The 16,277-nt window shown below is 31.6% G+C and overlaps 1 protein-coding gene across 1 annotated transcript; it reads left to right on the top strand.

Moving 5' to 3' along the window:
* Nucleotides 1-2,841: 2,841 nt before the first annotated feature.
* On the top strand, nucleotides 2,842-15,459 carry LOC127732052 (uncharacterized). Its single transcript, XM_052241094.1, has 10 exons — nucleotides 2,842-2,954; nucleotides 5,448-5,633; nucleotides 9,137-9,246; nucleotides 9,749-9,842; nucleotides 11,288-11,416; nucleotides 11,843-12,022; nucleotides 12,661-12,777; nucleotides 13,063-13,107; nucleotides 14,138-14,216; nucleotides 14,837-15,459. Exons 1-10 carry the CDS (start codon nucleotides 2,876-2,878, stop codon nucleotides 15,279-15,281), a joined length of 1,464 nt encoding a protein of 487 aa, XP_052097054.1. The 5' UTR covers nucleotides 2,842-2,875; the 3' UTR covers nucleotides 15,282-15,459.
* Nucleotides 15,460-16,277: the final 818 nt, after the last annotated feature.

The following is a 16,277-nucleotide window of genomic DNA, read 5'->3' on the forward strand; positions in this document are numbered from 1 at the left end:
CGTAATCAAGAAGACTCATTGTTAACTTGATGAATTAACGACTGTATAATTCTTAAAGAAGAGAATTATTCATTTACAATAACATCGGGTAACCTGATACTATCTCAAGTTTAAGGTTGCATCTTTCTATTTTTACACTTATTGTATGAATGAAGGTAAATACATCTGCGAGACGGAAAATCACCATTACACAATTGTACAGGTATCCAGAGTTCAATATACGGTCCGCAATATATTAAAGAACCAGTTTGCATTGAAGCAAATTATTAATGCACAATAACATCGGGTAAAATGATACTCAAGTTTATGATTGCATCTTTTTTTAACACTTATTGTGTGAATGAAAACAAATACATCCGGGAGACAGAAAATCAACATAACACAATTGTACAGGTAACTACAGTTCAATATATACAGTCCTCGCTATATTTGTGAAACAGTTTTGCATTGTAACAACATAAACAGTATCAATTTTACTGCAGCACATGCTCATTCCGGCAATCAATGTCTCTTAAGTGATGCTCGAAGCCAAAATATTTGAAAGTGAAAACCTAATGCAACTGTTTAAGAGCTGTTAAAACAAAAGCAAAAAAGACTAAAAGTATAGTCGAATGCAGAGAATGAATCAGAGCTTTGTTTGAGTGAGATATATTCCTTAATTTACAATAATTTTAAAAATTGCTAAACAACAAATTTTACTCAAACAATATTCGTATTATAATGCCAGTACCGATGTCGACAAATACTGGGGGGAATATTTCAGTAGCTAGTGCATTTGTAATTGCACAATATAAATTTGATAATTCATATTTGAAATAAATGTCAGTTGACAAACATATTCATATTTTGTTGGTATCTTAGCTTATCTGTACAAGGTGCGATTATTCCGGAGCTTGTTGGAGAACTCTGACTGTGCTTTTTGGCTTAATTGCGCTTCACCTCTAAATACTTTATAATTTTCATTTGATTTATAGAATTACTGGCAATCTTGAACGAAAAGCTTGAACGATTTGAAAAACAGATTTTTAGTTGATTTTTAAAAGTTAATTGACAGAAACGATTCGAAGATCATTCAGACGGTCTTCGAAAGAAGATGGTATATTTCGCAGAGATTTTAAGTAACTTACACTTTTCCAAACAAATTTTGTAGAGTATCTTTCACAAACAGCGACAGGGATAATTTCCAACCACGAAACATCGGATTTTTTTCACAAGATCCCACCAAGAAGACAGAAGACACATTTAGGAATGAAAAGAGGTTGCAATGCTACATGTAAAAATAAAGTCTCATGGATTCAGTCTAATTTTTGAATGGTCAGTAGCTTTTATTTTCCTTTGGTATATGTTTATTTAAAGTGTCTTAAACGTGACTGATGTAATTCAATTCATACAATACGTTGGAACAATACTTAATTGAGTGTCAGGAAACCATTTGACTCAAATCTGAACTCTTATTTTGTACTAAAGTCTGACACAACATATTGATATATAACAAAAATATATCTTATTTATCATATGTATTTTTTACAAAGATGAAATTAGAAACCTGATGTACACAAACGTCATTAAAAAAATTACAAAAGTTAAAACCGAAAGATGTCCGTATGACGTAATACATGTGTATTCTGGGTACAAACCCATATGATCTATCGACACGACAGTGTTTTCCAAATCAGATTAATATAAACTTTAGATTACGGTAACAATTCTTACACTTCAGCGCAATAGTATAGCTGTCACGGTTATCCATCTATGTTAAATCTATTCTCAAATGCTGTGATATATAGGCAATCAGTTTAACGTATCATAGGAGAGTTAGACAGACTTTAAATTGTAATAATTTGATCAAAAGATCTGTTTGCTGCAACTTCCTCTTCTGATTTATATCTTAATCAAAAAGGCAGTATAACTATTCCGTTTTGGCTCTTTTGATTTTATACTCTATCAAGTGTTTTAAATATTTGGCTTTCTTTACATTTGATCTCTAGCAGACCTGATTAAGTGTTTCTCAGACACATTTTCCTGTTCACAGATATTAGAATTAAACGTTTTTAAATCATTGTAATTGGTTAAACATCTTTTGTTATAAAGAGGTATATTGTTTTACTATTTAATTATGCTGCGGAGTATTTCAACGGAATGTGTAGGTTGACGATCGATTAATATACGTAATTTGATGTAAAGGGAAATTTTTTAAATACGAATCTACAGATCGTTTGTTATGACATTTAAACTAATTACGTGGTCCTCATGTAAGCCCTATTTCAAAATAGGATTTTGAAAATCCATTATAACTCCTTAAACAATAATGATATTCAGAGATTAAAAAACGTCAACACGCGTGGTAACACCAATCTACGTTTTTCGACAATGGTTTTTTTAAAAAGGGTACCAACTTTTAATAATATTTTGTATTCGCCAAATGAGTCATCGTGATTTTACTTTATGCATTTAATCAGTTACCTTTAACAAAAGCAATTACAACTGGCGAACGAAAGCAATACACTTTACAAAAATATAAATCAGGGAATGAAAAGACGCAACTGTTGACAAAGCGTCTGATTGTTATCTTTAAGGCAATACATCAACACGACCATGAAACAAAATGGCGATCCTGACCACAATATTACCCAACATTACTTTGTAACATTACTTTGTAACTGATCTTTTTCCTGGAATTTTGTTTTTGCTTCCTATTTCCTTTGCTTTGTTTAAAAATAGCACGCCTGTATCATTACATCAGAAAGACGTAATTAGATACCCGATTTTTCATCTTGAAAGGCAATTTTTAGTTATGAGATATCGAATGACCGACTTGGTCACATTCATACGTCATTTAAACTTCCTCATTTAAATCTTAATTTAACATTTTTAAATGAATCTGAATATTGAAATGAAGTCCCGATATGTTACAACTATAAGTCTGATGTTAGCATTCTGTAATTGTGAACAAGGTAAGCTGATATGATATTTAGGAGCAATAGGAATGTATTTAAGTTCTTGTTTGAATATTTTAATACGTTAACTATTAATCATTAAAGCTTTTCTTTATTTACGTTTATTCAATATGTGTATTGTATTTTAGTATCTTTGAATAATGAAACTCATGATTTTGCCGTTCAACACGGTACGATTATGATCGGTAATGGTTAAGGGTTCCGCTAAACGAAAGAGATTAAACCAGTAAACCGTACACTTAACACTAACTCGTCCATTTGTATAGATACGACAAGTCTATTATATCTTGTCTTAATTCCATCAATTATTTCGATTGAGACATAACATAATTAATTGATATGAGTATTTCTATGATAGTTTTAATGAAATAAAAACACATTTTTTTTATATGAGAAGTTAATTGAAGAACCAACATTTCTTAACCCTTGCCTCAATTAAGGACGATTATCCTTTCCGATTTAACAATGATTTCATCCATTTATTTACTAATTTAACTAAATAAGATCAGTTAACGTATTTTTTTGGTTTACATTTGGTATAAGCAATATCATAATTCAAAACTATATTGATTTAACATTAACACATTGTCATTATAATGTATAGGTAAATTCACTATTTTATCCCCTCTTTTTCGTGCAATTTCAAGTTTCTGCTGTAGTGTTGAACCATTCGTCAACAAAGATCTCAGATATATTTTATGAAAGTTTGCAAGCTTTATTCAGCATTCCTTTAATAACACGTAATGCATAAAGGATATTTTCTGCTATAATTTCGATTGTACTTTTAAACGCCGCTTTAGAAATTACAAACCTATTGCATATTCGTTGATGGAATTTGTGACACTTCACCAGATTTCATTTGATACCAAGTGTGTTAAACCCTTTTCTAGGAAAAAATATCTTCAAAAAAAAAGGACACAAATAAATGGTAGTGTACTTTATTTGGGTATGGTCTCACGTAAACATCATAATAAGTGGTTTTACACCTGTTTCGAAATATCTTCCTGTACATTTGTAACAGGTTTTTTTTTATTTTATTAACACAAATATTTAAGACAAAAAGTAAACAAAAAGAGATATATAATACTATCGTAGACCGTTGTTTTCTGAGCAAATGAACCAAGTTAATATAAGACATTTGTCAATTAGACGGCACTGAAACACTACAAATAAGCTAGGAGGACATCTAGAGGTCGAAATAATGTAAATTCAGAAATTATTGTGTGCTTTTTATTATTGCGATTTTTCAAGAATGGACAAAAATGCGAGTTTCATAAATGCGATTTTTACGATTTCGAAAAAATCTGCATACATCTCTATGTTTCAGTTATCAGAATGCGAGTTCTTATTATTGCGATACTCATTCAGTCGCATTAATCCCATTAATAAAAACCTCGCAATAATTTCTGAATTTATAGTGTAGACTTCAACACATAACAGATATATGTAAAAAATCATCCCGAGTGATAAAAATGTGAAAGGATTAAACAGAAAGAAACAGAAGAACTGTATCCAACTTCGCACTTTTTTTGCCTTTTTTAACTTCTTTGATTCGAGCGTCACTGATGAGTCTTATGTAAACGAAACGCTCGTCAGACGTACAAAATGTTAATCCTGATATCTATGATGAGTTTATTTCCATAATAATTATCAGATTCAATTTTGATAATGAGATTAATGAGTCATAGGCTCTGTGGCAATATTACCACGACGCTACAGTCATTTGGTGTTTGGACGCTGTTGTCACTCGACATTCCATTACTAATTATTTCTAATTAAAAAAGAGCAATAATCCGATGAACCCTAAATTTGCATATCATTAAAACGAGAATCATCACAGCAACAATCTATACTTTTGAAACAATAGTATGTGTACGGAATTTCGAGAAGTCATCATTATTAATGAATGGACTGCATTTTTAAGGTATTTTCACACATTTTTAGCTCCCTGAATTAAAGGGTTAAGTGAACTTTTCTCATCATTTAACGTCCGTCGTTTGTAGTCCGTAGTTGTCGTTGTCCGTCGTCGATTGTAAATTGTTACAAAAATCTTCTCTTCTGAGACTGCTATGTCAAATGTATTTAAAACTTGTTCACAATTATCGTCGGAGTATCTATTAAAAAGAATGTGTCCGCTTACCCCGCCTGTCAAACATAATAGCCGTTAGGCTAAAAATAGATCATAGTGGTAAAATGCATGTTTTATCTATCATCTTAGAAACCGCTATACATAGAGAAATCTGAAGAGCCAAAATGATCAGAATGTTGAGATCTACCTATTGTCTATAACATCAAAACTGTCAGACGACTTTTTATCGCAGTAAATGCCATTAAATGACGACTTATTATATGCATTTATAGAATTATTTGTCTTCGTCGTATCTTTAGTAATACAGACATTGTAATGCAACTTGACCAAGCGTCCGCAAGGATGTTTGAACTACATGTCAATGCCGATCATTCCAATTTGAATTTTCTATATATTTACAGAATATAATATAACTTTCCATGGAGACAAGACAACTTGGATAGATGCGGTCAAATACTGTAACGATAACGACGGGGTTATCTACAACGATAAAGACGATATCCAAAAACGGTTGAATAATATTTCAATCTATATTGAAGTTTGGGCTGGACAATATAAAGCATTGTCTCCATGGACAGTTACTTGGGGTAAGTATTCTGTAAACATTGTTAGGAAAGATACATTAGTTAATTGCTCGGATTCTATCTCAAAATTACTAGCTAAAAATAATTTTTGTTTGATATATACTGCTGTGAAAGTTTTTATTTATCATTTTTTTTCACGTTTAGTAGTCGTATGTTTGACATTGGTTTTGGTCTCTTTCGTAAGGAAACGATTAATTAATAAAAATACCAAACTTCAAGGTAAATTGAAAAGGGAAGCAGTCCATAACTCCTGACAAGACCAAACCCTCGACCATTTCAACTAACGGAACGACTGAAAAATAACTGTCATATTCCTGACTTAGTACAGGACAGATATTTGGTAAAGTGTGTAGAATAAATGCAGTTAAATACAAAACCTTTAATGCCATTTCTGTGGCAAAAACCCTATATTATGCATTTTGTATTCAGACAATATATGGCATTTTATCGCAGCAAAAAATAATTCCGGACTAATTGCCTACTCTTCTGATCTATTTTACGAAAGTATTAAAGTTAAAAAGTTTGTAGTCAAGTGTATTTCGTCGATGGTTCACTCAAGCAGTCACACTTTGTAACCCAAAGCACAACCTTTCTCCCTATATATATATGTTGTTTGTGCTGTATTTAGATCCCTCTAACAAGAAAAATTTGTTTTGCATGCACACGTATAAAAATTGCGGTTTTTATCTAACGCAATCATAGGTTTGAAGTTGTTTTCAATTTAGACTTATATATATATATATATATATATATATATATATATATATATATATATATATATATACATAAAGAAAAAGTAAGAAAACCCCCGATATATAGTATTATAGCATGTTACCAAGAATTCAGATTTAAATGCAAACATTGGCTTTAACCATGTCAACAAGACCATTGTTCCATTTCAAAGATGTGATCATACAAGTGTGAACGGTAATTACGATGTTGAGGTATCATGCACGTCAAATCCAGTAAATTTGTGAATCTAAGTCCGGCGTTTTGAAAAAAAAAAATTTATTTTATGTGAACATGGTACGAAAACGAATATCGGAGACCTAAAGATAGCAAATTATCGGCATCTGGTCAATCAGGAAGTTCTTTAATACCAATTACTGTAAATTTAGAAATTATTGCGAGGTTTTTATTAATGCAAATAATGCGACTATATAGTTGTGTATCGCAGTAGAAAGAACTGGCAATTTGATAACTAGATCAGTGATCTGTATGTAGATTTTTCTGAAATCGCAATAATTATTTACTCGAATTCTTGTCCATTTTTGAAAAATTGCAATAATAAATGCACACAATAATTTCTGAATTTACAGTAGACGTCAGAAAGGCTATCACTATACTGTAGTCTGGCGGCTTGTGTGAAAACATATCCAAACCTAACCCCTGAAAACCTTGCTAAGAATCAGTAGACTTCCCGTAACATAGCAGCGTGACACAGGACATTGTATTGCCTAGTTAAACGAATGTCATTTGCAACTTGTCCTGTTCTAAAAAGCTCATGGTTACCTAATCATGCTAATAGACGTTTATCAGCAAATACCGTGAGGAACCGGTTGAAATCAGCTGTACTGAATTCAAGGACAGTAATAAGGCGTCCCATGTTATCTGGTCAACATCAACGATTGCGTTTGACATAATGTTTAGCGCGACGTGGCTGAAACTTTAGGACCTGGTAAAGTATCAAATTGGTCGGACTAGAGCCGGTGTCTGAAGCATGTAACAGATGGACGAATGAGAGTTTGGAGACAGAAAAATACGCAACACAACCCATGGAACATCCAACTAACTATCCCTTACGGTGAAGGCTCTGTAATAATATGGGACTGCATCTTTCATTATTGAAATTTGAATTGGTGACTATAAGAGGAAACACAACAGTGATCAATACAACATGTACAACAGAGAAGTTCGTCCGTCAGTTATTGTCCCCATTTGGAAAACCATCCACTAGCTGAAAGACCTGTGTTTACGGATGACAACACCAGGTTGCACCGTTCAAGGACCATAACTTGCAACGTTCAAGGTGAAGCCGTGACTCCTCTTCCATGGCCAGCCATGAGCCCGGATTTAAATTCGATAGAACATGTAAGGCCGTCGTCTACAAGCATTCGAACCTCCCCTACAAAACTAACGTCATTTGGACGAAGCATTCCATCGGGAATTGCGACAGTTATCACAGCAGGGAATCCAACGATTGGCTTTAGGGATGAGAAGCAGGGTTGGGTTGAAGGAGTCTTCCAAGTAACGTAATGGTTTCAATTAATATTTTTGAACCATGGATGTCGTTACGTGACTTAAAATTTATGTTTCCAAGTGAAATTACAATTTTATCGGGCAGTATAAACCCAGAAGGTCTATAATTTAAATGGACATGATTTAATGTTATAAATGGGCTTGTGATTTTGTGATAATCTTTTCATTAAATTATCATTACTGTTAATATCTGGTGTGTTTTCTTAAAGCTAATGTAATGTCCTAACATGTCACAATTGTATTTTTGTGATTATTTGGTCAATGATACCATGTCACTTATCGTTTCATTTGTCAATTCAATAAAACAAATTTGGGGATGCTGAACTTTTTCCTTTGTGCATATATACAGCTCTTCGTCAATGAGCATTGCAAGGAACAATCGTTGTCTACCTTGCAAGCAAATACTTAATATCCAGACTTTTAAGTCACTCTACTAGTACGAAATGTACCATATTTTGCAATGTTTATTGCAAATCTACAGATAGTGTGTATACTCTACAGTGTAAATGTGGTAAACAGTGTGTGGATGAAAGTAAGCCAGACCTTCCTCGCAGTCGACATTTAAGATCCCCTGGTCACACTAATGCAGATGTTAATCGACTAACTATTGCCATCATAGACCACAACACTTCTTGGTCTATGGTAAGAGATATACTCGGGAAAGATTCTGGATAAGCAAATGTTGGCAATAAACGGGGTCAATGAAAAGGTGTAGGTCAAATTGAATCATGCAGTGCAGCTCACCGTAGCTGGGGTGTAAGTTTCATTTGGAAAATATAGTTCATAGAAAAGTTGCATTTACTTTGTAGTTTAAGAATTATACAAGCGTGGTTCGGTTTTTAATATGTAATACATAAAATATTGATTTAATATAATCAGAATAGATTGATGAGATTATTTTTACATTATACTGATGAAAAATACTTGTAATCCGAAATATTTACTGTCGCCCCTGTTTTTAAGATTGGTTTTGTTGTGTACACTTTTTAGTTGTATCGATATAAATCAACATATTCAAAGTTGAATAACAGACGGGTTTTTGATTTTTATATATACAATCATCTAAGTATAAAGTTTTCGATTATGTCGACACATTTTCACTAGAAAAAACTCTTGGAAGGTAGCCGAGATGGAATAAAGCAACTTGCAATAATAAACGATGAGGAAGATGGTCAATTTACAACGAAATTAAATTCAAGATTGTATATGCTTGCTAAGTAAATTTTACTATTTTTTGTTCTTTTCAGGTTGTCATAAAATACCGGATATTAAAAGTAATACTAAATTTAGTGTGCCTCGCATCAATCAGACAGAATGCCAAAATCTTTGCAGTGAAACAGAGTTTTTTGCTATTAAGGTCATTGTAGCTGATAAGTTAAATAATTGATTATATAATTCTTAAATTCTCTAAGCCTCGTATACTACAAAGTGACTTCTAGTCAATACATGTACCTATATGAATTGCCAATAATAATTTAATTTCTTTAGGTATATTTTTAAATATTATTATCTTTAATTTGCGTTTTTTTTTGCTTGATTATGTTTTTTTTTTTTTTATTTATTTTGCTGATAAACATTTTGAACAAATATATAACATAAAAGCAAGAAAAATAACTACTACAACATTAAATAGTTGTTGCGTCCGAAGCACTATTTTTAGAATCACCTGCATTGGGAATTCTCTAAACCTAAAATTGGAAAGACAAGGATGTATCAGTTTTTGAATGCGCAAAGAACTATCTGATCAAAAGGGGTATAACAGATACATTTTTACTCACATAAGGAACTTTTCCCAAAATATTTATTTTACATACTAGTATGACTGAAAATGCTGTATTTTTCTTTTATTTTGATGACAGGAGGATATATGTGTTTGTTTGCTCCCTGGTAATTTGCAAGAAAAAATACATTACAGTTCATGTTCTTGCAATGAATGTTATAAAGTGGTGAGACGTGAGTACCTTTCAATTCTGGTCAAAGCTTGCAAAACAGCATACAGTTCTAATTATCTTACCACAAAAATTAGGTTGTTTTTAAAACATTAAAACTGTACACTATTAAAAACTTCTAGTTTGCATATAAAAAAAAAGCGATTGCATTTGACCAATCATTTTGAAGAAGGATCTAGCAATCATATATGTAATATTTAAAAAAACATATCCTTTTGAAATAACGATTTTTCTGGCCTCATATGCCACGGACATTTTATATTTCGCGTGTGGAACAGGAACCAATAACAAAGAGGCAAAATATACCAAAGGGACATTCAAACTCGATAAATCAAGCATAAACTGACAACGCCCTGGAAAAGAAAGAAACAGATCAAAAGACAAACAACAGTACACAAAACACAACATAAAAAACTAATGAATAAGCAACACAAACCCAACCAATAATCTAGTTTTAGTTTGAAAGAAAGGTCACGCTTGAACATCTTCATCTGCTTGCTCAAATCTTATAGTTTCAATATCAACATGATTAATATGTAGGAAAATGATGATCGGTACGGATCGGCTAAAGTTTGTGAATGTTTTTTTGAAAGGGTCTGCTGCTGTGTCGCCAAGTCTGTGCTATTTTAATGCATAACGTAATGACACTATGTGGAACACTTACGGGTTTCAGTACCCAAACTCAGATAACTTAAACCAGAAAAGGCACAACTTTTTAAAATTTTATGGATTTTTGGCTATGAGAGTACGTCGACTTTGTAATTCATTTGATCGTCTAAATTGTTTTTTTTTTCAAGCACCATTAGTCAATCTTATGTGAACAAAATCGCGTTGATGAGCTGAATTGTACAATGTAAGCATAGCGAATACTTTTGAAAATTTAAACAACCAACTACCTTATTCGATTTAAACATTTGTTTCTAATATCTCTTTAATCAAAACGATACAATAATATGCCGACAATATTCCCTCAATTTTGAAGTGCATGTATAGAGTTAACAAAAATGTCGAAAGCAAATATATTTTGAAAGCGTTATATGATACACAAAGAAAACATGCAGCAAAACGACAAATACAGTTTGCAATTGAATTTGACAAATATATGCCTTACAGTTTTGCTCATTGCTGAAGGTTGTTAAGCGACCTGTGTCATTGGGAACTATACCATATCTAGTCACTATTATATTGACTTACGATGTGAACAACAGGTTACCATACGAACTTTAACAATGAGAAAAACCCTCGCCCCGATCTTAAAAAAATATGTGACTTAATTAAAAATCGGAAACTAACGGCCTTGGCCTGATTTGTATTACTCAAAAAGACTATTAAGGCAGCTATCAACCAACGGCTATCACAGTTTCAGAGGCTGCTGGAACATAAAGAGTGTGTTTAGGTAAATATTTTGTGTTTGTATCTTTAACTTTGTTTTTACGGATTAATCCACAGATAAAATACCAACTGTTAGAAGTTCTTGCAACGATGATACTAAATGTTTATGCATGGCAGCAGCTTGCATTGATAAAAAAATCAAGTTAACCTCAGAGAATTGCACATATCCATTCATTGTTAAATGTGGTAAGTGTTATTTTAAATAGAGCTACGGAACACATAAACCCTTAAAAAGACAGAAAAGCTAATTAAGTTCTTAAAAAGTCTTCAGCCTTGTTATTTATGAGAGAAGTTTTTATAATTACTTGAAAGTAAAATAGAAGATATCATAAGGAAACTTTTTCGAACCTGGAATCATCTTACAAATAGAGGTATTTAGACTTCAAAAGTCATGCATTTTATCCAAACAAAAATTCAAAATAAGGCCAATTATCAAAGTTAAGATCAAGTCATTAATATATTGTAAGGCCTTTGCTCTATTACTATTTTGATCGAATAAAATGTGTAAAATGGTCTGTGGTGGTAAAATATGTATAATTCAGTTAATATTAATAATTGTTGTTTCTCGTTCTTCCATTTTGTTTTTACTTGAAACGGTTATATATTTTACAGATGACGTTAACACTTCGAATTCTATATATAAAACTCATGTAGAGGCAGTTCGTTTTTGCACTGAAAAATCATCATTTTTACAATGGTATAAAAATGACAATTGTTCAGTTACAATGAAAACTGTGCAGCACTGGACAAGTGGTACAAGGGTCCATTATACATACCAAGTGAAACGCAATGGTATGTATAGATTTAATAGATGAAAGTAACAGCAATTTCATTCATGGGATACTAAGTTTCGTACATTTAGTGGGTACAGGTGAACAACGAATTTAAATGTGGTGAAAGTAACTGTGATATCATTCGTGGCATACAAATTTTCGTACATTTCGTTGGTACAGCTGGACAACGAATTTAAATATTGAACAAATTACAAATTTTTTATAGGCTTGTCTGCAGAATTTGACAAATCCACGAAAGTGTATGTTTTCCTCAATCAACGAAAATTGGTAACAACGAAAATAAATGAAAAAAACCCTAAAATCATTGACGTGTAGATAATACTATTACAGTATGTGCATGTTGATCACTAGTCAACTGAAAAGGTTACTATGTTTGATATATATGTTTCTATATTAGTTAAGTGATCATATGAAAAGGCAGAGATGTGGTATGACTGCGAATGAGTCAACTCATTAAGAACAAAAAATTACAAATGACAAAGATGTGAACAAGTACAAGTCACCATGCCATTTTTATGACCAAGCAGGCATTATCTCGAGTGAAAAGAAGTCGATAAATAATTTTAAGTTACTATTTAATATATCTAAAATGATGATTATAGAACGATATATTTACTTCAGTATAATTGTTTTCAGATATGCCAACTTTGTTACCCTCATATCGTTGTTTGAAACTGACCAAAAGTGCAAAAAGCGAAATATATGATGCCTGTGATAATAATGGTGTTGTTTTTCCATTTTATTGTAAGAATGGTAAGCGTTGCTTATCGTATAACGACAAAGCTTTTCAAGAAATAAACCAATTACATGTGATACACCTATTAATATTTATTGGTACAGTTCATATCAAGTTCAATGAAATTAGTAAATTAAGTGTTAATTATGTAATCGCCAATAATACGGTAGACATTGTCGTATACGATGACTTGTTACTGTGTCCGTTTTTACTGCAAATCTTTGATTTAATTTAGTATTTTACTGGTCTAACATTATTGTTTATGCAAAAAGTAACACAATGCATAATTAAATTTTTAACAGACAACATGCAAACAGATGAAGTGATAAAGGACAACGATAATACAGGTAGAATTTCATGAATTGTTTTTCTAACTTTCAAACGGGAAACGTCAAATTCAATTCATACAGTTTATTTTGATATTTCAACTTTTGGTTTAACACATTATTTTATTTCCCTTTTAAAAGATATTGCCAACGCGAATATGTTAACGAAAATTAAAAGGAAATATCCTGTAAAATCAAAAGAAAATTGATATATGAAGTACTTCATCTAATGAACATAAATACCTTATCATATTGATAACGCTCTTCTGATATCATACAGCAATACATGTTGTCAAAACAAAGCAATTGACGCGTAAACATTTATAAAATTATTGTATTTTTACGTTTCAAAGGTCATGGTAAGAGAAAGAACAACTAATGTATATGTCCTATTATTATAAAACATGCTATTTGTTAGGTATTTATTATTGTACACGTTCAATTGAATCATCTAATACTTCAAACATAATTTTAATTTTGTTCAATTTATAAAATCCAAATATATTTAATAACGTCATGGGGTATGTCACCTTACAACGAGTTGTGTAAGTTATAACTAAAGTAAAGATGTGTGTATATAAACTTGATGACGCGGTATAAGGGAGTTTATCTGTTATGTTTATAAATATTCTATTAATACATACCATGTTTGTTTGAAAGCCAAATGTTTTTATTTGTAATGCCCAATATATTCAATCCACTCTACATATATAATAAGGAGCAGTCATTGGCAGTAATAATCTCTTTTGATGTCAAATAGAAATAACATTAACAAATTGTTTGCTTATAAGTTTTTTTCTCTGTTAACATCCATTGGGAACGAGCACACCTAATAATTTGTAAACCTTGGCCTTATAGATACCTGAATACGTTAAAAAATATATGACAAAAAAGACCCTTAAAGAATTGCCTTTTTCGTGTAAAGTCAACTGTACCTTGGGGAGCTGGAACCGACATTTGTTGATATTTCTTAATTTATAAACGGAATTGACGAAAAGACTGTTTAGGTATATTGTTATAAATATTTGAACTTTATTTTGTGTACATTAAGGTGTAATAGCTGGGTCAGTAGCAATAGTTTTGCTCGTATTTGCCTTATCTGTATTAGGACTTCTCTTGTACAAACGAAGGTATGTGTATACACAATATAAATATAAAATGTTGGAACAATCACAAAATGAATCATTCTGAACTTCATCATCTAACAGCAATAATTAAATGCATATGTATACTGAGTAAACATCAAATAATCTTTATCAGAAAATATATATCATGACACCGTGGTTGTGTTCCTTGGAGCTTATTATCCATAATGCAATTTGCGGTACACGTAAAAAAATAAAAAGTCACCTATGGTAATTGTTTTGTTAAAATATAAACAAAGAAAACCTTATTGTCTATAATACGAATCCTAGCACTGTATTAGAATGGAATATATATTTTTCCTTACATTTGCATATTTAGATATCGTATGAAAATGGTTAATTATTGAAATATTATGTAAATTCAAACGCCATAAATATAACAAGACTTAAAAAATATATCGAACGGACACACACAAGAGTCGCTGTTATGGCATTGTTCTGTCAAAAAAACCAATGTATGCATACTGTTGTTTACTAATTGATATGCATTTCATTCATGTACACGTCATATGTTGATGGTCAGAGTTTCAATATGTCGTTTGTGCTATGACTATCTCCATTGTAAATATCGTCAGATAATACATTCTTTTATCAATATATTGCAGAATCGATTCTAAAGCCTATCAGAGCAAAAGTCGAAATCTAGATAAAACAACGAATGAATTTACAACAGAAACCAATGCAGACGGCCCTGCAGCTAGAGTAAGAAAAGGTGATAGGCCGTTACCAATACCTTTAACAGGGAATATGTCACTTGGTGACAAGCCAGTTGAAGACGAAAATACATATTGTAGAATAGCATCTGTATTTGTCGATGAACCAAGAAATAATTTTTCAAATCAGTGTTATAATGAAATTGATTTTAAAGGCGACACTAATTCCCTAGAAATACTCCACAAAGAAAATAAGCAACTCGATGATAACACAGAAGACGACGAAAATTTCTACTCTAGGATAGAATCTGCAGTTTTCGATGAACCAAAACAGAACAATACAATTGCTAGACACAATGATTTACAATTAAAATGTGAAAACAAATCAAATCCTTAAGAAATTACCCAAGGTACACATTATAAGACTGCCAACTGCAAATACAGTGATTTCCCAGAAAAATTGGAACATATTTATCTATAAATATTATGACCATTTGAGCAGTGTTACAAAAAATGCCGTTTAAATGTAATCACTTGCAAGTTTTAAGTAAAATAAAGATTGTTATCATGCCCAAGTTGTATTAGCGTTACATGTAACAAGATAAACTGTAATCTATGTGCATTGTGTTGTAGAAATGTGAAAAGATAATCCTTGTTTGTTAGCTATTGCTCTCTAATATTGTCTCTATATCTCTTTCTTTAATTGATCGATTAAAATTTTATTAAAACATGCTGTAAGATCAGTCAATTAAAATGATAATTTCCTAAAGCATATGACATTAAATAAGAAACCAGATCAAAAAGTATCACGTTCTTTTATATATTATGACTTGATGTACAATACATTTTTCGCTTGAAACATTTGTTTCTTAGGCTTAATAAAATGCATACTGTAAATTTGTTTATGGATGCATTGGAATTTTATGCAGGTTTGGGACGTGTAATGATCAACCAATGCACTATCAATATATTTGTCTATGAAAAATGACATGGACACGAACTTAAATATTAAAAAAAGATATGGTGCTATTGTCAAAGAGAAAACTATCCCCCAGAGTCAAATTAATGAAGATGCAAGCAACTCTAGGTCAAAGTACGGCCTTCATCAAAGAGCAAAATCCATTAACATGACGAAAAAGAGGCGGAAAATTCCTAGAAGACATTCACAACATCCATAAAACAATACATATCAAAACTAAAGACTGATCAAAAACGAATCTCTCCAAAATTTAGGAAATGCAACCTCTGGAATAATCTATCATCTGGGAGATGAACACTCAATATACATGTGCTTATGGAATATTGCTATTTAGGAAAGGAAAGTTCAAAAAAGTAAAATTGAAATCATCCCTATTGTCATTAAGGTTAGTCTTAACCGAACCGTTTGTCAGTC

Source organism: Mytilus californianus, unplaced genomic scaffold, assembly GCF_021869535.1.
Source record: "Mytilus californianus isolate M0D057914Y unplaced genomic scaffold, xbMytCali1.0.p SCAF_22, whole genome shotgun sequence".
Taxonomy (NCBI): domain Eukaryota; kingdom Metazoa; phylum Mollusca; class Bivalvia; order Mytilida; family Mytilidae; genus Mytilus; species Mytilus californianus.

Bases quoted from the DNA above. Each gene is read 5' to 3' on its own strand.
- LOC127732052 (XM_052241094.1), top strand. From the start codon at position 2,876: ATGAATCTGAATATTGAAATGAAGTCCCGATATGTTACAACTATAAGT. The intron at 5,634-9,136 runs GTAAGTATTCTG...TGTTCTTTTCAG, and splicing joins TCCATGGACAGTTACTTGGG to GTTGTCATAAAATACCGGAT. The intron at 13,108-14,137 runs GTAGAATTTCAT...GTGTACATTAAG, and splicing joins AAAGGACAACGATAATACAG to GTGTAATAGCTGGGTCAGTA.